General features: G+C 43.3%; 1 protein-coding gene across 5 annotated transcripts in view; it reads left to right on the top strand.

Moving 5' to 3' along the window:
- The window catches only part of FNBP1 (formin binding protein 1), a gene marked incomplete at its 3' end in the record, with an annotated part of 80,573 nt that extends 56,453 nt beyond the window's left edge, over window positions 1-24,120 (top strand). For 2 of the 5 annotated variants that reach the window (XM_080356112.1, XM_080356109.1), the window contains 7 exons: window positions 871-1,068; window positions 2,418-2,600; window positions 13,305-13,414; window positions 14,717-14,849; window positions 15,899-16,020; window positions 16,841-16,980; window positions 17,382-17,560. In XM_080356112.1, coding sequence (XP_080212238.1) covers window positions 871-1,068; window positions 2,418-2,600; window positions 13,305-13,414; window positions 14,717-14,849; window positions 15,899-16,020; window positions 16,841-16,980; window positions 17,382-17,560 — 1,065 coding nt within the window. Of the gene's footprint in view, window positions 1-870; window positions 1,069-2,417; window positions 2,601-13,304; window positions 13,415-14,716; window positions 14,850-15,898; window positions 16,021-16,840; window positions 16,981-17,381; window positions 17,561-22,428 lie in introns of those variants that run through there. The other 3 variants (XM_080356111.1, XM_080356110.1, XM_080356113.1) reach the window with 3 other exon arrangements.
- Window positions 24,121-26,368: the final 2,248 nt, after the last annotated feature.

The raw sequence follows: 26,368 nt of genomic DNA, 5'->3' as shown, positions 1-26,368 counted from the left end.
TGATTGTTGTCTTTAGTACTGATCACTTGTATATGGAGACTTAAATCCTGGGTCCAGACTGCAGCACAAGAGCTTTATAGTCATAGGACTAGAACAAAGAACAGCTTCTTGTCCCAAGCTACTTTGTCTGAGGCAGGATGTGCTGAGATTATTTCCCAAATCTACTTAATACGCAGAAATGCCTCTACTGCCACACTTTTTCTTTCAGGAATATTCTCTCCTTTTAGTAGGATAGTTACTTTTTAAAATACTGCAATTGAAACATAGCCTTCTACATAGAATAAGGAAGATGCTGGGCATAATTCCAGATACCTAATAATCACCAATTCTTATTCAAACAGGTCCTATGTCTATAGTCAGAAAACAGAATGTTAACAGAAATGGCTTAATTCCACTTTTTTAAAACTGGAAGGATGACCATGAGCCAGCACTGGGCCCTTGTGGCCAGGAAGGCCAATGGTACCTGGGGTGGATTAGAAGGGGGTGGTCAGTAGGTCAGAGAGGTTCTCCTGCCCCTCTGCTCTGGGCACACCTGGAATATTGTGTCCGGTTGTGGCCCCTCAGTTCCAGCAGGACAGGGAACTGCTGGAGAGAGTCCAGCGCAGCCACCAAGATGCTGAAGGGAGTGGAGCATCTCCCGTGTGAGGAAAGGCTGAAGATGAAGACAAGTGCCCTGATCGTGGAGCAGAAGGTGGAGTTGTGTGTTGATTCTGGGCTCTGGAAGGGTGTTTGTTCCCAGCCTGGACACTGCAAGGGTTGGTCCCCACACAGGGGAACTTTCTTGTCCTCGTCCTGTTGTTCTGTGACACCAATTTGATGAAAGCCCTCACCCGAGATGTTTACACTTGTACTGGATCTGTCCCGTTTCAGGATTCACAGATGGTCATAGAAGCCTTTAAATCGGGGTTTGAGCCTCCGGGAGATATTGACTTTGAGGATTTCACGCAGCCGATGAAGCGGACGATCTCGGAATCCAGCCTGTCCAACTCCAGAGGGGATGGGAAGTCAGAGCCGAAGTTTGGTAGCAAATCCAAGGGCAAGTTATGGCCATTCATCAAGAAAAATAAGGTACTGACTTGCAAACTTGAATTTGGTGTTAGTATTTGTGTAGTAAATAACCTCTGTCTTGTCTAGTAATCCTGGCAATTACTATTTTTTTAAAGAGGATTTTAGACTCAGAAAGTTAATAACCGATCTCTTAATATGGTGTTTTGTTGTAGTCTTCAGTTGCTTAAGTTTCTTTGTATCTTTAGATTTTTTTTCTTGTATAATTTTTTAAATTATGTTGCAGTTTTTATATTAATTTAACGTTAGTTGTCATGTCTCTGCCATGGTCCATTTCTGTTCCTAACTCAGAGAAGGAGTTGTGTAGCGCTTACCTAGTGCCATGTGTGCTAACTAACGTTACTTTTGGGAAGCTATAATGTGGCATTACTGTTTTGACACTTCTAAAACTCTCCTTGGCTTTTCATTTGCATTATCTTTTCAGTCTGTGCACTGGGTTCAGCGGTCGGGTGGCTGGGAACAAGGAATTGCCGCGATTCGTTCTTAAGCACAACTAACGAGGCATAACTAACTGAGCAGTTGACTTTTTAAAAGACCATATTAACTTATGTATCCATTAAACCTTTTTTCATTTCACTGTCATATTTTACACCATAATGCATGGCAGCGTTTATCTGGGGTTACCAGAATGTGTCAGGGCGACTGGACTGAATCTGTTTTCAGTAACACTGATGGAAGCCCAGAGCAGCTTTGTTGTTTGGATCTCTGACCCCTACTTCTAATTACAGAGTTTTAAAAGGTACTTGTTCAAAATGGGTCATTCCTGTTGTGTGAGTACAGGGGAGAACACGCTGTCTGGTGCTTCCATCAGTGTAGCCAGAAACAAAACCTAACTCCTGAGCAAATGGACAGAATAACTTGTAGAAGTGAAGGGGGCACATTGCCGAGGTACATTTGAAAGCAGGAAGGAATGTGGTTTGTTGTTTTCCAGATAATAGAAACGCTACTGGGCACTAAGGTACCTTCCTTATCTGATCCATTTAAAGTCAGGTATTTGAAAGCTCTATCCATGTGCATTATTCTGAGCTGTCCAGAGAGAGAACAGGGCAGTTTATGGGGATAGCACTGCATGGAAGAGTCTGCATGAGCCTCCTGTCAAAATACTTCCGTTACTCTTCTGTTGCATCACTTACTAAAACTTCCATTTATCACATTCTTCATTTAACACAACTCTTAAAAACTGCTTTCCCCCTCTTTTGAACCATGGCCTATAATATTTAATTATTTAATTGATTTTATTTTTTTTTTTTAAATCTGGATTTCAAATATTGGTTTTGATGCTTATTTTCGTTTTGTGTTTTATCTTTTTATTTTGGTTTTTATTCTGTCACTTCTCCATCTCTTATACGTAGCTTATGTCCCTTTTAACATCCCCCCATCAGCCCCCTCCTCCTCCCCCTGCCTCTGCCTCACCCTCTGCTGTTCCCAACGGCCCCCAGTCTCCCAAGCAGCAAAAGGAACCCCTCTCCCATCGCTTCAACGAGTTCATGACCTCCAAACCCAAAATCCACTGCTTCAGGAGCCTAAAGCGCGGGGTAAGTTCTCCTCTGGATACCTCTCTCTCTCTCTCTCTTTCTCTTTCCTTTCTTTCTTGCGCTTTTATTGCACGTTTTGTTATGTACAAACTTGTTTTGTTTTGTGAATGAATCCATTGTGTTTTATCATAACATGCAGACAAATCCAAGGAATCCCAACCCCTAAAGCCATTTGTAGTCAAAAACCCCACAATGAAACCACAAAAAGTACAGTTGCTGATGGAAATTATCCAGTTGGGTTTTTGGGGGAGGAAGGATTGTCCAAAGTATGGAAGGAAGAGCTGAACATTAAGTAATTCTCATGTAGAAAGTCATTAATTTAGTAGCCCTGTGTATGTCTGTGGCAGAGCAGGTTTGGAGGAGCACCCTTCAGAGGTTTGCTCTGATCCCGATGCTGTGTGTTCTCTGCCTTAATGCGGGGAGTTTTCTCCTCTGACAGGCGGATTCCGCTTGATACACGTCACAGGAGGAGAGTAAATTAGGAGGGATTCTAGAAAATAATTCCTCTGATTTGAGTTGGTGCAAGTTCAGGCGTTTCCCTGAAATGACCCGACACCTCTCACCATGGCACTGGGAAGGTGACTTCCCGGTGCTTTATGGCCAAGTACGTGTCTGTGTGCAGTTCTGTGCCAGAAACTCGGCCTCAGCTGGTGCTTCAAGTGCCACAATGTTGGCACAAGTTTAAGTCTTAAGATGATAAAAACAGGCAAGATGGGAAAGATGAACTGATTCTAGGTGGTAATAAAGTTGTTTATAGGGTGTGTGTGCTTTAAACCAGGGTTGCCATATTGGTGTAGAGTAGGGGGACACTGAATGTAACGTTCCCAGCAGCTCTAAATATTTGAGGTGACGCTTCTCAAGGACTTTATCTTCCCAGAAGCTTGCAGGTGGCACATTTGTGCTTTGGCTCCGGGCTTGAGGTCCTTAGAATTATTTCCTCCTGTAAAAACTACAGGGAGAAGACACAAGTGTTCAGCATTTTAAAATATGATTTTTGGGTGGGCTATAGGCTGTGAGAGTAGGGAAGTGACTACTTGAGAAAGCCCGAATTCTGCTCCAGGGGCTGCACTGACATTTAGGGCTGAGGGCTGGAGTTGTAGAAAAGTAGAGATGATTTCAGTGGGAAACTTCAGTGGTTAGTTGCAGAGAACCGAGAACAGTGCTGTAAACAAGATTTTGACTCATCTGGTTGCAGACAGTACATTAAAAAAAAATAGATGTTTCATACAGAATGATTTTCACTTCTTTGCTAGGGAATTGCCATTTAACGGGACATTCAGAACCTGAAAAATCACAGTTGTGGTGTGTTTCATTGGGGAAGCAGGAAGTTTCAAAGTCGTCCAAAGGCAGGTTCTGTAAATGTCCCTTTTCTCAGTTGCAGTTTGGCTCAGAGCATCTTTTCTCTGTGGCTTTTAGGGGGGGGAAACAGGCTTTCGATTCCGCTTCTGCAGCAGCAAACCTGAGGACATGTCAGGCAGCGGCTGCCTCAGTGGCAGGATTTGGCCGTATAAGCAATTATAACTAATCGCTTTTAATATTTCCTGAAGAAAGGCCATTGTTTTGTGTTAACAGAGAAGTCCAGGCAAGTCTTACAAATTCTGTTTACCATATTAGTTTTCAGTGCTTTGTGCGAAAGGTGAACCAGTGACAACAATTTCCGATAATCTTCTCTGGGATCCCTCAAATTTCTGCTGACACATTCATTAAAAACGCGCAAGGAAGGTCTATTGCTAAATCTTCATTTAAACCTTTCACTGTGTTCTCTTCTATATCGTTTCCTTCCCCTGTTATAACTACCCGGATGTTTGGATGTAAATACTTTTCCTGCCTGACTCACCCCGCAGGTCAGAGACCAGCGTTCACATCGTCTTTTTTGTCCCAAGGGGCAAATTCAGGCCGGTTGGCTCATCTAGAAATAATGAGCCGGAGAGGCTGCGAAGCTCTGGCAGCCTGCTCTGTCCCATTTGAAAACTTGTTTCTTAAAAGCTTTTTTTTTTTAAAGATTTTCCCATATATTAAATTTGATAATTTATTTTCTCAATTCTTTTCCATCCCTCTGTGAAATCCCAAAGTGATGATTTGCGCTCAGGAGCGTGAACAGCGATGCTGTGAAAACTGGATCTTACCAAAGAACTTAGGAGTTCTCTCCTCTATAATCTGCTCTGTACAAAAGTACATCAGTGAAGCAACTTTTGAAAAGGGGTGCAGGGAGCACCATGTAACGGGTGTTTGGCTTTAGACATTGAATAATTTCGTTTGCTCTGAATATTGTCTCCGCACTAGTGGTTTTGTATGGAGGCCAAATTCTGCTCCAGCCAGACACCTTGCGGTGAAGGTGACCACAGGGCATTTTGAGTGTTACTTTAGAGTATTCAACCAAATGTCAAGCCAGGTCCTTCCTGGCTTTGTTGATAAACTGTTAACTCCTACAAAAGCCAGGGTAACAGTTTGTTTATTTGAGAGGAAACAGGATCATGCTCCTTTTTTGCATTGGCTTAAGGAAGAAGGGCATGAAAAGGAACTACTTAGTGTGAACAAGTCTGGTAGATACTAAGAGCTTAACAGGATAAAAAACAGCAGAACTGCACATTGTAGTTGATCCTTGGAATACAAGTGAGTGGATGGATTCCCATACAATTCCTCCATGAAATCTTTGATATCAGAACGTGTCTGCATAGACTGTACGTTTTAGTGATTTCCTTATGAAGTTTTGGGTTAGCATCTTATGTTGCATTTGAAAACAGAAATTACGAAACTAAAGTGGAAAAATCACTGCTGACTGTTAAAATTAATTATATAATTAGTAATTATATGTCCTTTGCCCAGTCTGGTTTTATTACTTCATCCAAACCAAAAATCCAATGATTCTTGTTTCCATGGCAGGAAGCAGATGCCTGAACAATTTACAACAGATGCAAGGTTAATGTAGAGGTGCCAATACCCGTATCGGTGATCGCTGCCAATATGAAATCCTAGTCTGTTTAAAAAAGAAATAAAGTCGGGTGCAGACTCCTGTTAGTCTGTGGTTTTCTAATCACACTTTTGTATTTTCCTCAAAATTTCTATCTTCTAACTGCAACAGCAGAAATGTCCATTATGGAGAATACCATAGAACAGTTACAGCACTTACCACAGATCAGAGCTAGAAGAGGAGGGGGAGAAAAGTCTCTTTTACACAGTGTTTGAGTGCTGTTTCTAATAACTCTTTAAAAAGGCAGAATAAAAGTAGCATAACACTTGACATCAGCTCTGTCTCTTTAGGGAAGTTAAAGCCAGAAGTGAACGAAGAAATGCAGAACCACTTACATAAGTCATAATTTCATTTATGCTTGCTCTGCTTTTTCTAATTCCATTTTGAGGACAAAGAAAACTCGATATTCTGCTAGTTGATATTAATTTTGTCTTCTTTTGTTTTATTGCTATAGCAGCAGTAACATCAGCACCTTTATTTAAAGAGCAAAACTTCTGAACTAACATCATCCAGGGGTAGAACTTACACCTCTGAATTGCTCCGTGTGGCTTTATGTGGATTTGCCTTTTCTCTCTTGCCTCGGCGCCTGGGTTGTGATCGAGCAGAGAGGATCCGTGAGCCGGGACGTGGATATTACTGTTATTATCCAAGTTCCAGCGTCCAGACGGTTCCATAAGGCACACGAAGCGACTTTTGTGGTTTCCTTTTTAGTGGAAGTTGTTGACTTCGTTACAGTGTGATTTGATTTACATTGCACCGGTTAATGTTTCCCCTTTGCATCCCTCTGTAACGCACTGTGTGGCCTCTTCCTTCACCCCTGCGCTGTTGATCGGTGGTTTGTTGTTCTGTGAGCAGAAACACCAAACAAACCACCCCCCTCCAACCTGTTCTCTCCCTACCCCTGGAAATACTCATTATTGTAACGTAAGTGTCTAAATCTGTGCCAAGACCAGGACTTTTTGGTGGGTGGGGTTGTTAAAGCCATGATTTATTCTAGCACGGACAGAGTGATGTTTTCTGACCTTTTGTGTTTAAGTTAGCATTTAAAAGTATAACAATTCTGGGTTTTGTCAGAATGCTACGCTCTAACATTGGCCTAGTTTCTAGGAAGCTTGCACTTAAAGGCTAGTTAAACACCAAGCTGTCTTTTGCTGTAGAAGCAGTAAACACAGCGGTGCCGTGCTCGTCTCCAGTGTAACGGATGTGTGTTTTCTCTTGCCGACTCAGCAGCAGGCACAGTCTTTGTATATTCACAAAGAACTCATGAAGAGGACTTTAGGGACACCCACGTGTGCCATTGAGGCTAGGGAATATGTTGTAAGTCCACGCGTATGGTGTGATCAGCCCCATACCGTTGCTACACAGTCGCTAACCCCACTTACAACGCCGGTAGAGTGTGCCGTGGAAATGCGCTTCGTAAGAACATACAAGGAAAATTTGGTGGGAGGCAAGTTGCGTTATGTGCAGGAAAGATCTGTCTGCTAGTTCTGGAAATGCTGAAATTGGCACAACTAAAGTAGCTGGACCTGTGAAATTCAGAGTAAGTACTACAAACAGGTTCCACATGTTGATTCTAAATTGTTTGATGGATGCGGTCTTGAGCATCGTGAACCAACCCCTGGTTTCCAGCCATGCAGTGGCATGTTTTGCCTTGGCCATGGAGCTCCCTAGAGCTTTCTGAACCTTCCTGAACTATCTGTAACAATGACACTTCATGGAATCAAGATACGTGACCTCTAAATCTGACACCCAGATAAAGCCGACTATGGGGAGATTGTTACAGAACCAATAAGAAAGAAAATTACCTCTTGATTGTGATTTATTTCAACTGTGTTTTCTGTAAGTGAGGTTGGTGGCCGTGACTGTCCAATAACACATGGACTTGCTGGCTTTCATGCTCTCTCATGTGTTATTGAAGCTGTGGCTCTTAGGCTCCTCATATTTTCCCTGCAAGACTAAGCTAGGCTGGGTTAAAATTGACAGCTTGAAACTGATTTGCTCATTTTGAAGAAATGAAGTTTATTTGATCATTCGAGGGAAAAATGCCCCTGTTCTCCCAGCAGCTGTGAGCATGTTTCTAGCTGTGAAAACCCAACAGAATGGGCAACAGTAGTTACTTGTGTTTAATGCAGATTTATTTCCAGTCTGCTTATATTTGTTTATAGAAACTGAATCACCGTCATGTAAAACTATGAACACATTTCAGAAATGGCAAACCGTGAATATGACTTATTTCAGCATTTCATTGTTTCCAGTCTATGATCTGCTTTATTTGTACTGATTATAACTATCCCTGATGTACTAGTTGGAATTGCTATTAATGGAAGTTCTCTATTTTTGTCATGCTTAACAGCGTAAGAATTTGGCCTACAGTGTCTAAAATGCCTTTCAAATTTGCTGGATTTACAGCAAAAGAATAGTCTTGATGCAGATGATTCCCTGCAGTAGTGTAGTGCATCTAGAGCGAGTAGCGCTTAGAAACTAGCGCATGTAGCATACATTCCTGCCTTTTATAGAGTGCTTCGTAGGTCAATACTTATTCTGCACCATGAGTCTTGTCTGTATATATGTACAAGGATCTCAATTTGTGCTGATCATGTCTATGCTAAAGTTCACAGGACTGCTAAAGCAATTATGCAAACAAAAGCTGCCTACGCTGAGTTTCTTCAGCAGCTCTTTCTTTCTCCTTCCTGTATGATTATTCCCTCAAATGGATTGGGTTTGTTTGCCTTTTTTTTAACGGCCTTGTAGCCGAGAGAGCGAATTTCTCCATTGCATTGTGATTATTATCACGTGTCGACTTCCTAATGGACTGAACTTCAGAGGGAAGTTGCTGTGTTGCTGCTGAATGCATCAGCTCACACGGAATATTTCACAGTTTATTTCAAGGCCATATCTTTTCCTTGGGTAGTTGGCACGCGTTAACGTACAAATTCTAACTAATTATAATTGCTGTTTTTGAAAAATGTATATTTCTTAAACCATGCTGTCCAAAACCATCCAATTTAATCCAATCCTAAAGAACTGTGGTTTTGCTAAAAATGGAGCATCTGTTTGAGAGCACCATACCTGAGAGTGTTGATAATAAAATAACGGCGAACTGTTGAATGGAAAGGTGTTCGGAAGGGCTGACAGATCCCTGCCTGGAGCGACAGGCACTTCCAGCCTTCACATTTCAGCTGTCTCTAGCAGAACATGTGCATTTTGCACTTACAAGTTTGTTGCGTAGTTTGAGCATTTCACAACTGTCCCCAGATTGCTGGCAGGTTGCAGGAGGAGCCTGCGTGTAGTTTTGATTCTCCCTTTAATAATCTGGCTGTATATCTTGCCCAGCAGCTGACTCGTGCTCTTTGGCCCAGAGCAGCAAAGCCCTGGAGCCCGGTCAGTCTCTGATCGCTTGGAAAAGCTGAACTGCAGCTGTCGTAACGCTTTGTGACACTGGAATTTGGTAATTTTGGTGTTTCCTGGGCAGTTCCTGGCACCCTCCAACACTGTTGGGAGCTGTGTGTGCAGGTGATGGAGGGCAGAGGCAAACGCGCTGCTGTGCAGGCTCCTTGAGCGTGTATTTTTAGTCTTGCTTTGCCAGAGTAGCTAAACTATATTGTTTTGGCTCTGTACCAGGAAATGTGGTAACCTCTGAAGAATTAGATCATGTATAGTCTTTAAGGAGCTTGAATAAGGTCTTACCATGCTGTCATAGAATCAATTTGGTGTAAAGAGCCTTTTTTTTTCTTTATGCTTCTTCGTCCTGACCTTGTCTGACTGTATGGCTGGAGTACATTTGAGACTAGAGTATTTGTTTTTGAATTGTTCAAGAACATTAAATGGCTTTGACTGCCAAGAGAGCGCTGTACACAATCCACAGGGTTATTTCAGGGATATTGTCCTTTGGACATAAGCCTGAGAGCTGAGCAATCACTGGAGATCCATGTTAACTGTATCTGGTCGCTCAGTTTGGGGTTGGTGTTACCCCTTCCCTTAAGCCCTCGCATAGAGGGGCTGATGCTCATGGCTGCATCTCAGCGCAAAGTATCAAAGATCTAAAGTGACTTGCATACATTTGCAAATCCTGAGGCTTTTTTTCCACTTCAGAGATGTTACTGTAATGAGAAAAACCACTGTTGGTGTAGGTGCTGTACATAAGGATATCCAGGGCAGATTTTTCCACCTGCAGTGCTAAATGACACGTGCAGAGGTCCAACACTCCTCCATTGCTGTTTGTGGCGAGGAGACGGCAGCTGATGGATAACGCTGGCCCATCTTGTGAACTTTTGCACAGATCTGTTAGTGTGACCCATTTTGCCTTCCAACAGCAAGGGGATTATATGTCATGTTGTAGTAACATCAGCCTGAAAAAGTTCCTCTTCTACTGATGCACTGTTGTTTTTTCTCTCTTTCTCCCCCCCCACCCCATATCTCTCCAATTTTTACATGAAGCTTTCTCTCAAGCTGGTAAGCACATTTACAGCATGCCTGTCCTGTGTTTTAATCACCATTTTCTGTGTGTTTTAATGTGCACTGTGCCACATCTGACATGCCACTGAAATTAACTGTTAAATTTGTTTCTTCTTTGTGTTTGCTTTTTTTGTTTTTATATTTATTAGATAACTCTGAATACACAGGTCTGGAGTCTAATAGAGGTGATCGGAATTCAGTCTTTCTAATAAGCTGCTAAAAAATTAACTCTAATATTTAGTTTAGTTTTCACTTTTATAATCTAGGGCTATGAAAATGTAGAAAAACAGTATCAAGTAATTCTGCTACTGTACAAATATACATTAAAACATCTAAAGGAAAAAGAAATCAAGGTCTCTTCTTGCTGGACCTTTACCAGAGAGAAATGCAAGTCTTTCGTGTAACATCACTGCAAAGTTTGCTTTCCATGTCCAGGTATTACTGGAAATCTGCATCATTATCACCTACATTTTACAGCCCTATGTAGTCCTTCAGAATAACTAATAATGATATTAAAGTTCTTTAAACCGTAACCAACAAGGTTAACTCAGTCTGATTTGAATTTGCAAATGGAGAGATACATAGGAATCCTAAATTCTCTCTTGGATGCAGCTGGGAAGGTTTCTTGAACTACGGTAAGATAAATGTTACTGAGTTGGAATGGGAAGGGGTGAACAGATTGGGGAAAGCAAATGATGTGCTGAACTTCACACACGTGGTACCGTATTGGCTGAGATACTCCACACCTTGATGTGTTCCTGACAGCTCGTCTGTGTTCCTTTGCCCTTTGTGAGCCCATCACAAGGAGAATTCGAGTGGTGTGCTGACCCACTTCGTCCCAGCAGCACAAATGATTAATTGCTGTTCCGAGAGCTTCAGAGGATCTGCAGCAGTGTCTTAACCACATTAGCTTGAAAGCTTTTCTTGTTCCTCACCAATCAGTGCCTTTAAGTGCTCTGTCCCCCCTTGGGTACATTGTGTATCTGCTCTGTTCATAGCAACTTATTAGAGAAATGTGTGTGCCACCAAAGCCACCTGATGTGGCTCTGCCAATGAAGTGACTTGCTTGGGCTCCATCAGCAATATTGCTGCTCACCAGAGACCTGCAGTGGGCCTGAGGAATGATGGGGATCTCTACCTTGCGTGCAAACCTTCTTTGGGCTGGTAGTCCAAAGTATTTATACCAGGGAGTTCCATTTGCTGTTTTCCTGGTCCCTTTCCTCCCTGTGCAAGAGCCAAAACTGGGGCTGATCAACCTCGTGTTCTCCCCATTTGTAGCTTCAGCCCAGAAACTGGTCCTAACACAGCCTCTTTTGTTCATAGCCCTTCATTTTGAGACAACAGTTCACAATTTGCATCCTGAATCCCAGTATCTTTGTGCGAGGAACTCTACTGAGCACTGGCTCTGCTGGCCAGTGATGTGCTAGATAGCACATCAAAGATAGCACAGATTTCCCCCCCCCCCACCTCACTGTTGGAGCATTTTTGGAAAATGTAGGCAATATTCACTACTTGTGAGAGAGCCCAGGTGTGTTTTTTTGCTTGAGAGCATGCGATATGACCAGCATGTGCAAAAACTGCTCCTGGATTCTTCCTTTTGGAGGAGCAACTGTAGTGTCTGTTAGGATGGGAAGCGATTGAGCATGGAATGACGTCTGAGTGAGATCACCTCCTCCTCTTGGGCACGCTTTTCTATGCAACGCTGATGCTTTGGTCTGAAGCATTGTGAACAGAAATACTGAATGTAGCCCAGCCTAGAGCTTTTGCATAGAGCTATGGTGAAGAATCCAGAAGAAAAAGCTTTTCCAAATTCATTTGACTACATTTATCTCATTCTCCCAATGTACAACTTGGGGATGTTTTCAAGCATCTCCATCTCTTCTGCTTTGAGTTAAGAATATGTTAAAATAGCTTTTCTTGTAACTGCTGGTTTATTTACAAAGCTACATCCAGATGCTTTGCCTTAAAAAGATATGTATAGCTTTAGTGTGTAGATCATCCATACAAGATATTGAATCATTCTCACATCTAATGTGATGCGGGAGTTACTATCAAGCTAAATACTATTATCATTAAAGAACGCATTAAAATAGATCTCTTCCATACCATGCACAACAACTAATGTAAGCACTGCTAGGACTTCATGGGCTTTAAGTTTGAAAATGAGTGTGACTTAGTTGTTTCCTTCATTTGTCTTAAATTTGCTTTCTCATTGTCTCATGAAATGGAACGTTAGTGTATTATTACACAGATGATCAAGGCTTAACTGGACACATATGCTGTCTTTTACTGAAAATCAGTATGGCAGCGGCTTAATTAGGTTTGCTTGGTATTATTCCCCCTTAGGAATGAGATGTGGAATAAGCAGAGACCAAAACAAGAAAAGCTTATGCGAATTCAAGATCATGTACAAGAACCTCATTCCTTTATGGTGCAACTAATTAGTGTTTATGTTTGTGCACTATAACCCACCCAAACTGTCCCCCTTGCCTTCTTGCAAGACAAAAATAGGTTGTACTTTAAAGAAAACAATATGGATGTATTTTATGTGTCATCTATCTGCTATATTAAGTTGAGGCAATCAAGAACAGGGATAGCAGTTTGAAGGCAGAAAAGGGCTTTGCAAGCAGAGTCACACAAAGGTAACCACTGTGGTTCAAATTGATTCTATGACTTGGATATAACTCCTGGGTTTTATGTTAGTAAATGTGAGAGAGGAAGAACTGAGAGACTTTGAGATGGAATGTGGATCCCAGAAAGTACACAGCACGATTTTAAATTGCAGAACCCCCGAGGAAGTGCTTCTGTTGCCTTAGTGTGTTCAGGAGAGCCCTGACATAAATTACCTGTATGAGACCAACTCAGACTATACAGACCAAGCCAGGAATTAGCGTATGACACAGGATTAAACGCAACTTTAATGGGGATGCTGTCTGGAGCAGAGTAGGCAAGGCAAGAAAGATCAGCATAAGAAAGAACACTGTTAAATCAAATCCAATTATAACTATGGATAAAAATAGATTCTTGACTTTGCCATTGAATTCTGGCATTCTTTAGCTCATCTCCCATTAGCTCTTCGGTATGGAAGCAGGACGTGGTCCTGGGATTATTTCTAGGGCATCCAGATTGCTGACAGTTAACTCTCAGTACGAATGAGAGCAATGCTTCAGACCACTGTGACCCTGCACAGTTTTTTGCGGTATTCTCAAAGCGCAGTCCTGAAGGATCCTTCAGGCTCTGAGTTTTCATCTCTTTTTCTTCCCTCCCTCTCTGTGCAGGGAGCAGGGCCAGAAGACTTCAGCAACCTGCCACCTGAGCAACGGAGAAAGAAACTTCAGCAAAAGGTGGATGAACTGAACAAAGACATTCAGAAGGAGATGGATCAAAGGTACGTTAACCTCCAGTGAAAAATGAAACAGGTAGTCGCATATAGAAGATCCCAAGGTAACTCAGTGTTAAAATCAGATGTGAAATTGGAGCAGAATGAAGGTATTTTAAATAAAGGTAGGATATGGTTGAGGAAGTAGCACCAGTGGTTAAATAAGAGTTAAAAAAATAGCGTTAATCATGACTCATATGTTTTCAATATTGTCCTTTAGGGCTTGAACCACAGAGCAGTCCCACTTCCTTGCCACCCACACTTTCTCCCATTTTGTAGACACACAAGGCAGAGGCAGGCACAGCATTGCAATTGTCAAGAGTTTGGTGGGAAACTCTAAAATATAAAGAGTGTTAACTTGAGTCGTGGGACTCGCATTAACCTTTTTCTCCCAAATAATGCCTGGAGAAAAGCTGAATAGCTGTGCCAGTAATACAGGAAATCAGCTCTTAAATCCACCCTCTTTAAGCTCTGAAATGTTCATCGTCATGCAGATAATATTTTTCTGTAAGTTCAGCCTCATCTTGCCTCAGATCAAAGGCAGCACGTTGCTGTCAGTGAGAGCTCCGCAGGCTTTCCCAGGGGAGCTCAGGAAGGCATGTATTCCATTTATCTTGGCCTTACAGCACCGCATTTATCATAGCGGGCCTTAAAATTAACAATTCTGAAACCCTGGGTGTTTGGCATCTGGGTTGATACAAAACACAGCCCCCAGAAAGAGTCTAGTGAAAATCCTGGATAGCTTAACAGGATGGAAGGTCACGTTATTTGGCCTCAGGTCCATCTGTTGCTGTGCTGGGACAAATGCAAACCATCTGGATTTAGCTTCGTTTCAAACAGTGTGAAATAAATATCTTACAAATTATTTGGGTTGCAAAAGACAAACTGCAACAGGCAGGGTGAGAATTTCTGGTCAGTGCTTCATTTTTATTATTTATATGTCCAGCTCTTTGTCCCAGTTTCTCAAGTGGATTTCAGCCCATGATGGAGAATTATGATGCAACTGTTTGTCTGCGCCCCAAAAACTGTGGTGATACTCATCTAGAAAGTTGAAGCTGTTGTTCATTGTGGTTGTTTGCAGAGTAAATTCTCTTCTGGCAAGTGATTTTACCGTTATTTTCTTAGTGGCTGGTTCTGTAGAGGGCAAAAAACCCTGTCTGACTGTTCTGTTACCTTTTTAACTGATAGGGCTTGAACCACAGAGTAAAGAAGAGGCAAATTATTATCCTTTCATTTGCCATCATTTAGAGAAGGGCATTTCTCCCAAGCCACACTAACACTTCCACCTTTTATTTTGCTTCTATCTCCCAGAGATGCCTTAACGAAGATGAAAGATGTTTATATCAAGAACCCACAGATGGGAGATGCAGCGAGTGTGGACCACAGATTAGCTGAACTTGGACAGAACATTGAAAAGTTACGATTAGAAGTTCAGAAGTTTGAGGTATGGGAAGAGACATTTCACTAAAAAGTATCTCAGCGTATGCTCAGTTCTCAGCAGATGCTTCACTGCTTTTTCAGATGCATTGAAGCATTTTCTTACAATTAGTAAGTATGGGTACTTAAGCATTTGCATTAATTGAGATCTTTGAGCCTATTTGTGTACCAGAAGTATTCACCATCTCTTGTGACTGTCAGGCAACAATCCTGCTGTTTAAGTTGCCACGGAAAACAAATTGTGAGAGAAAATGCAGTGCTCTCTGGACTGCCCGGAGGGTTCCGCTGCTTATTGTATTAATTAAATAATTTGCAGCATCATGTTACAGATGTCTGTGGAAAATCAAAGGAACATAAATGCAAAGCATCCTGTATAGCCTAACAGCGAGACCGAAGCCATCAGATGAAATATGTTCTGAGGAATAGTCTGCCATTAACGGGAAGCTTCTTAGAGATAGAAAATCTCAAGAGCATAAGGAGTGCTTCAAATATATGAAGCCAGTATAATTACACCAGAAGGAGTGTAGGGCTGAGGAAAGACTTCACTCTCTAAATTACGCTGTGTACATAAATAGATACAGCCTGTTAATTTGAGCTGTTTCTTGCAGTTGTTTGCTTTATTATCCATTATTTATCCATTTGGAAATCACTGGCTCTTTTTTTCTCCCTGGCTTTAGTCCTCTGGCATTCAGCAGTCACTGAGGTTGCTGTGTTTCTGGTGTTATTGAGATTACTACAAGCTGCCACACATCTTTTCATGTATTGTGACTGTCGCAGCATCTCCCATGTTTTCTCTCCATGTTTTCAGCACCCAGTATCAAAAAAGAATCAAATTTCAGTGTTTGCTTTTTGGCAAGAGCGATAGACTTAAAATACACCTAAAACACACAATCTATTCTGTCTAACAACTGCAACCCAAAGGAAAATTTAAAAATGCTTACACACTGGTTTTATTTCCCTAGTCTGAATGTCAAATATGACACAGCAGAGTAAAAGCAGCTTTTATCCCCTCGTAAGCCGGGCGGGAGGGCGGTGTGACGCTGCGTTCCCTTGCAGGGCTGGCTGGCAGAGGTGGAGGGCCGGCTGCCCTCGCGGAACGAGCAGGCGCGGCGGCAGAGCGGGCTGTACGAGGCGCAGAACACCTCGGCTGTCAACAGCTGCGCACAGGACCGGGAGAGGTACAGTATCTGTACAGGCTTTCCTCAGCTCGTTCACCGGGAAAACTGGAGCTGTGCAGCATTCAGAAACTTGTTCTTTAACCAAACGCAGGCACTCTGTGGAGCGCCTGGTTTTAGCGTGTAGAATATCCCAACTTTGAGCCACTTTTCTGAATATGAGGAGGGCAGTGGAGCTGGTGAGGGGCTGGAGCACAAGTGTGATGGAGCGGCTGAGGGACCTGGGGGGTTCAGCTGGAGAACAGGAGCTGAGGGGAGACCTTCTGATCTCTGAACTGCCTAAAGGAGCTTGGAGCCAGGGGAATCGGGTTCTGCTCCCCAGGAACAAGTGATGGGGCGAGAGGAAACAGCCTTAAGTTGCACCAGGGGACATTCAGACTGGATATTGTGAACAATTTCTTCATGTAAAGGGCTGTCGGGCACTGGAACAGGCTGCCCAGGGCAGTGATGGAGTCACCATCCCTGGAGGGGTTTATAAGGTTAAAAGACGAGGTTCTTAGGGACATGATTTAGTGCTGGAGTTTGGTTAGGTTATGGTTGGAATCTTCCAAACTGAAATGATTCTATGATGAAATGTTTAGTAGTCACTACACTCACCACTGGGAAGGTGAGTGAGGTAGGTGGATTTTTGATAGGGAAAATGACTGGTCTCACCCATCGTTTTGTGATGGCTGCCAGTGGTAACAGCCAGTGCTGAGCACACTGGGATTGCTGAGCTGCGGCAGCTACGGTTGCTCACCTTGCCTTAATGTCTGGTAAGCGAGTCGTTCTCTTGGCTCCTGAGGCTGGTTGCTATAGTTGCTGTGTATTTTCCTCTCTTGAGCAGCCCAGATGGCAGTTACACAGAAGAGCAGAGTCAGGAGACTGAGATGAAAGTACCTGCCACGGATTTTGACGATGAATTCGACGATGAAGAACCACTACCCACCATAGGAACATGTAAAGCGCTCTATACATTTGAAGGTATCACTCAGCCTTTTACTCTCATTTTTCTTACCGTTTTGTTTAATTCACAGGACAAGTGGTAAACCTTCATTTAACCCCTGCAGAGCTTAAATAGACAAAAAGAGAGCAAGTGAGGCTCTGGTGTGATTGTGTTGTGGAGAGACACTAAGACAGTGATTTGTCTCCCATTATGCTGGGACTCTGCAAGAAAAAGAACCAAAACTCTGATGTCAGGATCACATTCAGCTGGTTCTTTGTGTACAAACTATCTGCAGAATCACCTGCTCATGTTCTTGCTCATAGTGATGCAATGAAGGTTGTGTCAGCATGTTGTCCAACCGTGCCCAGTGCACCCTCCCCTGCATCTGTGCTTCCCATTCTGCAGGACAGCCTAAACCCCGTGTTACTGTGTCTTTCAGGTCAGAATGAAGGAACAATTTCTGTAGCAGAAGGAGAAATGCTGTATGTAATAGAAGAAGACAAAGGCGATGGGTGGACGCGAATCCGAAGGAACGAAGATGAGGAGGGCTATGTCCCTACGTCATATGTTGAAGTCTATTTGGACAAAAATGCCAAAGGTGCTATGACTTATATTTAATACTATTATTATTATTATTTGCTTTCACAGAGATATTCAACCCTGAAACTGCTCTGTGTTGCAGATAAAGCCTTTTAAAGTCTGTACAATGCCACAAGGTGCATTATTTTGTACATGGACTAATATGGCTTGCTGTACTGCAAAATGTGCTTGTTCTTGTTGATCAGAGAAGGGTAGTGTGATAGACTGTAAACCTGGAGGGGGAACGCAGCCTTCCCTAGACAGTGCTTGTCCAAGTGTCGCTGCCATTGCACACCCAGCTCAGTGCAGGAAACACAAACCCATTTGGAATAACGTGGGCTCTCAGACGTCCAGGTGGCATCTCAGACACATTCGCAGGTCAGCTGTTTGTCCCAGTGGAATGTTATGTAGGAAACACTTAGACTGTGATTTTTGTGTCTCTGTTTGATGGTTTTTCAGAGCCTAATGTGTTCTGTGGAGCTTTTCGCTTGAAACTTGGTTGTCATTTAGTTCGTGTGTTTGGAAGGAGGAGGAGAGATCTTGACAAAACCTGTCTACGCAGAACTCTGTGGTCCTTGATAAATCAGTAAAACATTAAGATAGATCCTCTATTCTTTCCCACCTTGATACATTTCAGATGTTATTTGCTGTTGCAGGTGACCGTAACTAATGGTTTAATCTTTGGTCACATGAGATCAAGGGAGACATTCAGAGCTCAGGCTCTGCAGTCTTCTGGTGTTGCTTTTAACTCCTCACCAACAGGTGTGTTGTGTAAACAGGGGAATCCTGGATAGAATATCTGCTCTTACAGCTCTCTGAACACCTGCTAATGTAATAACCCAGAAACTGAAAGATTTTAGTCCTGTTTCAAATCAGGATGTTTTTGAAGTCCATTGTTAAATAATTGGCGTGGGTTTTTTTCAGTCACTTAATCCTTCAGATTATTGTTGTGTTTCCTAGACTTTGGAGTTCTTGGTGTGAAACAAGTTGCCTCGTCCAATTTAAAAGAAAACTGAACTCCTCTCATTGGGATTTAGGGACAGTCGGAGGAGAGGAAGGACTGTCCATAAACAAACACTACAACTTGATCAGTCTCAGATTCAGCATCACACAGCACTGTGCCTTGTCTGCTCCACATGAAAGTCCAGGATCTTGTTTCATTTTGCCATAATAGGGCAGTTGTGTTTGTGTTGGCAAACACAGAGTCAGTTAAAATGCAGGAGTGCGAAAACCCCAGCGCCTCTGTCAGCTGCTTATTCACCACTGAAAGAGGAATTTGCCTTGTACGTTCTCCTCACTTTGTGTTCAGAACACGGCAGAAAGCCCAGGATGGGAGATCCTGTCTTATCCCCGAGTTCTCTCCTGTGGAGATCGACTTGCTTAGCGTGTGGCAATAGTTGAAAGCAGTGTGGAAAAAGTTGGAAAATGTGGTGTTCAGTGGTGTAGGCTGCTTGAAACGGCCAAGATAGTCTGGCATCTAAATCTGTCTTAAGCAGTAGGCACGGGCTCTGCTGCCCTGGATACGCAGCGGGGTTCACATCCATGGGGTGTTATGGCAAATCGCGTATTTACGAGCAAAGCAGCAGGTTGGGTGGGAAATGAAGCAAAACACGTCTCTGGATGGGGTGAGAAACCCCGATGGTCCTGCTAACTGAACTCACCAAAGTTTGCCTTTAATTTACCCCTCTGGAGAGAATGTTGCAGGTGTATTGCAATAACCAGCCAGAAAGTCGTATTAGTGTGTTAATGGTATTATGTTAGTTGTAGGATGATGCTCAGTGATGGTGAAGATGCAGTCTGAGCTGGGAGTGAAGGCTGGTACAGCTGCAGCAAAATCAAATGTATCTGTGAATATCTAATCTAAAGGAACCATAATATTCACCTATATTATTTGTCAATTCTCTAGTTAAAAAGAAAATCTAAAAGAGAACTTTCCATAAACTGTCCCAGCAGCAGTATAAAGATCTGGGGGAAGTGCTGCTGTGTTGAAAAGACAAACCTTGTTCCAAGCGGCAAATATCTCATTTAATTTTTAATATATTAGTAGAAGTGACTTTAACTCCTTGAGTAACTAAAATGGAAATGATGACTATCCTGAAAATGACACTGAGTGCTAAAGCATTTACAAACTTTGGTAGCTTTTTCCTGGTTTTGGAAAGCAGCTCGAGCATCTCAAGGTTCGTTTTGCGTGATGGGCGGGAGGATTCGCACCAGCTCCAAGTGCATTCGCGGCTCTTGGAGCCTGCGGAACCCATTCTGGCGCAGATGTAGGTTGTGTCTGTGCCGGGAGCCGGAGGCGGCTCTGCCTGCAGAAAGCGGCTAGGAAACACTTTGCAAAAAGCCGCTGCTGAGCTTTTCCAGTCAGGGCTTTGCTGTCGAACCCGAGGCGAGCAGGACAGGTAAGTCGTGTGCTGTGGCCAGCCAGGCCTGCACGCCCTGCGCAAGGGCTGCTGGTGAGCTTTCCAGCAGTCTCTCCCCGCAGAGCCTGTTAGCAAACCCTAGCACAAAAAAGAACAGTAACATCTATCTTGTTTTGCCCTTTTTTTTTTTTTCCAGATATGTACAAATCACTTCAGAAAATCTCTGAGTAGGTTTGCATAGGCCTGTTCATCTTTTATTCTACTGATTTGCTGCTACGGTTGTTTTAAGAGCTCTATTTCAGAAGGTTTTCTTTAGAAGAGATGAACGCATGTGTCGTTTCTCCAGCAATGACATGGGTTAGGTACCGTGTGCTCAGCTGCTGTGTAAGTTCACCTTGAAATTTAAATGTGCATCGCTACCCATGAAAGTACTGGCCCGACTGTACGAATTTAGTTATAAACAGTGTTATTGTCCTTCCTAATATAAATGAGAGCCAACACAGTTTGAATTTAGTTGTAAACAGCGTTATCATCCTTCATAAATGAGAGCCAACACAGTTTGTTCTCTTTGCAATTATAAATACTTAAAAACAGGCAGACTAAGAATTGGATCTGTTGGATGTAAACTGATGTTTTGGGGCTTACACCAACCTCTGATTTTTAGGGATGAGGAAAAAACTCTATGCACATGGAGGTGCAGCTTCTTACTGGGCTGTTCTGCACCCATAATACCTGGTGCTGACAACTGTCCAATACGAGAACTAGTTGGGTCATTTTGTTCCAGACTGACCGTTCTGTGTTATTGAATTGGTACCTCATCATCTTCTTGGCAAGAAAACAGTGTCTCACTGAGGGATGTTGTGAAATAGCGCGATACACAAAAGAACTTGCGTGAAAGAACCAGTTTTATGGGAATTCTCCATTGCACCCAACAAAAAGTCCCCCAGACAGATGGGCTGTTTGGGTGCATGCGAGGAATAGAGGCTGTTTTGTGAAGTTAAACTTCCTGAAAAACAATTTTGGAGCCATGGGCTGATTAGCATTTCGGCTCCTCTGCCGCCGTGGGCCTGTTCCTCCTCACTCTGATTATATACGTAAATCCCTATAGACAGCTCTGATTTCAGCCTCGCAGCTCTGCTGTTCGTTTGCTGTAACCGTTATGCAGAGCTTTGACTTATATAAATAAATAGGCAAAAGTTAACCATGCTGATGCACTTTTTATCTAGGATATATCTGATTATTTAATGCTTGCCAAATTATTTAGGGAACAGTAATTATAAACTGGACTGTGGCTTTTTTAAGATCCTTTGTTAAATAGTTGCCCGTAGTTGTCCCAGTATAAAAAAGAAATTGTATATAACATAACTTAAAAACTAAAGTTACTTGAATTTGAATTGTTTTTATCCTTTTATATATGTGTAAGTATAAATGGGTTTATAGGCTGTTCTCCTTAACCTAGCTGGTGTTTTGGTGGCTCTTCAGTCCCCCTTATGTTGATAAGTGGTTTTGGTTACTCAGCTGCCTGTATCTGGTTGGACTTCTGTTTTGTGTTAAGGTTTGTTAATTTCTGGCCAGTGTGGTTGTTCTGTTTCTGTTCTTATTTTTTTATACAATCATCATCTGTCAGGAATCTCGCTATAGCTTGATGTACCATGGTGTCTTCTTCTAATAAACATTATATTTTCTCATTCCTCTGAGTTTTTTTTAATGGCATTTTATTTAAGTTTCACTTTACTAACAGAAAGCCAGTGGCCCAGAGCTGGTTTTCACTTGCTTCCCACACTGAGTTATAACTGCAGTTATATTTTGTTGTGTCTCTATGAAAACTCTTTGCTATTTTTCGTGGAAGTGGGTGCAAGGGAGGTCAGAAGGTTCTTCCCCTGCCCTCTCGAACGCAAGGGAAGTTTGGACTCCTCCTGTATTCCCTGGACATGGTGTCTTTGGCCAAACCACACTTCTGGATTGCAGCTTCGCTTGGCCACGGAGAAAACTCACCCTCGGCCAGGGGGCCCATGGCCGTCCCAGGCTGGGCTTAGGGGCTGAGACTGCGTCCACTCACCTGCTTATTCCTCGACTTCCCTTAAGAACGAGGTGTCTTTGCAGCCTGGTGTGTGAGGCACAGCTAGTCAGGGCTTGTCTGCAACATTCTTGGTGTTTTAGCTTCCTGTTGTTGTTCTTTGGTGTTGTTAATGGTCTCTGGAGCTGTCACTTGAGCAGATACAGTTCTTTGCAGACTGACCATTGAAAAGCTGTTTGCTTTCTCTGTTGTGGACTCAGCAGGGCTGGCGGGGCCACGCTCCTGGACCTGATGTCCCGGTGATGTTTGTCGCCTTGCTGTAGACCTTGACATGCTGATCCCAGTGATGCTCATTGCTGGCAGGGCCGAGGGGCAATGGTGACACTGAGTGTCCCCTCCTGACCTGGCAGGCGCTTGGGCGCCGCGATTCCTTTAACCTTCGTCAGGCAGTGCCGCTCTGAAGGGATCCCGCGTTCCCCAGCCTCTTTCTAACCCAGTCTCTTTCTTTTTTTGTCTTTCTTATGTTTTAGATTCCTAAAGGTGTTTGTGCTGGTGCAAGAACCTCGGGGCGAGCTTGTCACAGAAGGAGAAACAAAATGGTCTGTTTACCCTGCAGGCAGTTAACACACGCCCACGGAAAGCCAGACTCCCAGTCGTGTCTGGAGTTCCCACTTGAAAAATTCAGGCCTAAATTCCATCCCCGTCCCGTTCAGACGCTTGCTCTGTTCCATGGCATGCTACTTGTGGCTCAGATTAACTTATCGGCCTCTCCCACCCTTCACCACCTTGGCAAAGCCCCTCTGGAAAACATAACCAACACTTTTCCCCCACCCAATTCCTCCCAACGCCAGTCAAAGAACTGCTGGCTGCCCTTTGCAAAGGGTAACCAGAGAGTCTCACGCATGTCCTGGTCTGTCTGCTGTCCCCCCTTGTCCCTCAGTCCATCCGAATGTGTGCCCTGGTCCCTCAGCATGTCACACGGTGCCTTTAGCGCGGATCCTGCGGGTCGTCTCCCCCAAGAGGGAGGGAGCCGGTTGCTGTGGGAGCTGCTCCTGGGAGCAGCGTCACAGCAGCTGGACTGGGCTCTGAATTTGCAGATACTCAATTTGATCCATTATTCGATATCCTGCTTTCCCCAAAAGGTCACTAATACTTGTCAGCCTTTATTTTTGTTTTTAAATCTAGGCTGATGCTCATGCCAAGTATTAAACCCCTCTGACCTTGCTGTTTCCTGAAAGCCTTCAAGCTCACGTATGTACGCTTGTTTTCCTCCTTGTTCTGTCTGTCCCCTCCCCTTTATCCCCCATTCCTCTCTCCCTCCTCTTCCTCACGCACACACAGACACACACAAACACAGACACTGGCATTTCGGTTTGAAGCCCCATTTTGCTGGTCGCCACGGTCTCCGATTTGCTCTGGTTTCAGTCTGCATGCTCGCCCTGCTGCCTTGCCTGTGCCCACCTTCCCCGGGCCACCTTATCCTGTGGCTCGCGGTTGTTAATCTCTTTGGAGTTCTCTTTTGTTGGTTTGGTTTTTGGTTTTGTTTTCAGCATTTCAGACCTGCCTTCTCCTTTTGCATGACCTCTGTGCGTTCTCATCAGTCCATGTTTGAATAACAGGAGTTTTTTAGAAAAATAAAAGAGAAAAAAAAAAAGAAACTGCACTCCATGTCGTTCTCCCATCTTGTCGTGGACTGGACCTCAACCCAGAAGCCAGACAGGAATTGTGACTTATTCCTCAGCCATCCTGTTCTCACATGGTTTTATTTGAAGCAGAAGTAGCACGATAAGTGATGCCGCACCTTATATCTCCAAATATCTCATGATCTGGACCTCAGCTGCCTAGGAAAAGCTCAATTGCTTTCGAAACTTCTAAATTCTGACTCTTGGCTTCCCCTGAATCTTTACCATTGCTGGGATTTCACAGTCATCTTGTCCACGTTTGAGCCCCATAAGTCGGTTGCTACTGAATAGCTCTTGAGGGCCTAATTTACTCATAGATCACCACATTTGGGCAAATCTACTTCTTGTAGGGAACTTCAGCATCTTTTGTAAAAATGCCCAGAATTTGAGAACATTTCCATGGACACCAGTACAGGCAGTGACCCTGAAATGAAGCCTCTGTGTGTCTGGTTTTGCTGCCTGCGGTGTTCTATGCAGGGGCAGCACATGGAAACGTGTCCAGGAACCCAGTTCTCCCCATGGTTGGGGTTTTCCTCGCTTGTCCCCATTCTGGATAAAGTAATTTTTGAGTTGGCTTACACCTTGTGTTCATAACTCTGTCCTTTTCTCTCCATTCAAGACACCAACTTTTATTTTTCACAGTGTGGTCCCTCAGTCCTACAGTTTGTACTGTAGCTCTTGTATTATGGTGCTTAATTAATACCTGCGAGCACTGACCAGCAGAGGCTGCGGTTTTTAATCTCGTAGCTCAGGACGAGCCGCAGGCGATACCGGCGCTGGGGCTGCTCAGCCGCAGCGTTAGCGGCGTCCAAAGGGTCGTAATCAATTAAATCACCGTCCTTATCATTGCTGCTACTGGTGTCACTTAACTGTTGAGATCCATGAGCCTCCCATAGCAGAATGTGATCCCCACGGTGGCACTTGGGGCTTCGTACCTTGGCCAACGTCCCTCTGCCAGGGGATCAAAGCGGTTGAGCAGTTAACGGGTGTGCAACAATACCTTGGAAATATTTTTGGCTGCAGTATTTTCCTTCTCGTGTCCAATGCACTGTTGAATCAGCAGCTAGGAGGATTCATTTTCACCTCTTGTTGTGCCATCTATGTAAAAAATTAGATTAAAAGTTTGCTTTTATATATTTAATCTAGGTGGACAGTATATTATTGTCAGCCTCTGTGAAACATTGGAACGGTTGCAATGTCTGTGTTGCTAACTAGCGCTTTAGAAGGAGCATTAGCTTTAGCTGACTGAGTTTTCTTCAAAAGTTTTATCAAAAGATGAGGAGTTTTTATAAACTTGGCAACTAGTTCCCAAAAATCTCGGCTCTTAAAACTTACTGCAAGAGAAAAACCGCGACAGTCGTGTATTGTAGCCTCCGCATCTTTGTTCCGCTGCCTCTATTCAGGGTAACGAATGAGTAATTTTTGTAGCATTTACCTTTTGCAAAATCTGAAGGACTAAATATGTGACTGGTTTATAAAAACTCTGCTCGGATTTACTAATCTCGCCCAGAAGTGTGGACTGTACATCCTACAAACCTCACTATCCCCAGCAAAAGTCTCTAATGCCCTTTCTTAACACCTGTAAATAGAGAAGAAACATATTTACTGATACCGAAAGTTGTGTTTAATGCTGAGTATTTTTCAGAAGCTCATTTAGTTTGATGCATATTGTTCTTTGGTTTTTGGTTTCCTGCCTGAAGAGTCGAAAGACCTAAAAGAAGCCAAATTCTATTTTAACATGACGATGTCGAGCACTTTTTTATTTGTATATGTGTGTGTATGTGTGTTTGAGCACTGATCTCTGGAGTTTTGGTGGCATCTCAGTGTTGTGATTTCATTGCCAATGTAAATGGTTCTGGTGTTCCCCGTTCATTTCTGGAGACAGAATTCAACCAAATAAAGTGCTTCCATTTGAAAGCGAATATTGACCTTGTAACAATGAAAGGAAAAGTCATCCACGTATTTAAATAAACACTTAATTCCAGAAATACAGTTTCAGTGGCCCCTTTTCATCATGCAGAGAAGACAAATGGTTTTGTCGCTTCCCAATAAAAAGGGTCTTACCTCCAGCTGTAAAATTCACAGCAAATAAGCAGAAACAGCCTGTTCAGGTGGGTGCTTGTGTGGGAACATTTTTACTGATAGCACTAATTCATTTATTTTTTTATTTCATACATGGATTTTCGGGTATTTAAAGTATGAATTTGGCTCTGTCTGTACCTTTGAGAGTCTGTCCTGCAGGGCTGGTTCCCATCAGGTCACTTTGAGACGCAGTTTTATCAAACTTCAACTTTTCCAGCCGGCACTGAAGAGTGACTGAAGCGGCTGTGGTTTTGTTCTTAATTTGTTCATCAGAGGAGAAAGTAAAACGTGCCGTTGGAGCCATTGGTGTGCTTGGGAAGGCCGGGTGGTTCTTTTTCCAGCTGGGAACTTGGAACTGGGAGCTTGGGGAAGATATTTCCCCTAATGGAGTTGTACTTGGCGTTGGAACAGGGCGGCGGTGCCGTCACCATCCCTGCAGGGCTCTGAAAGTCTGGTAGGTGGGGTTCTCAGGGACGTGGGTTGGTGATGGTGTTGGGTTGGTGATGGTGTTGGGTTGGTGATGGTGTTGGGTTGGTGATGGTGTTGGGTTGGTGATGGTGTTGGGTTGGCGATGGACCCCCCGATCCTGCGAGTCTCTTCCAACCAAAGTGAATCTATGATTAACACGCACTGTGGGAGTTGGAGAAAAGCGTGGCTGCTGTTGGATTTCAAATAAATTAGATGCAGAACTGAGCTTTAAGCATTT

Source organism: Nesoenas mayeri (genome assembly GCF_963082525.1).
Source record: "Nesoenas mayeri genome assembly, chromosome: 18".
Lineage (NCBI taxonomy): Eukaryota > Metazoa > Chordata > Aves > Columbiformes > Columbidae > Nesoenas > Nesoenas mayeri.
This window is presented reverse-complemented; position numbering and strand designations above follow the sequence as displayed.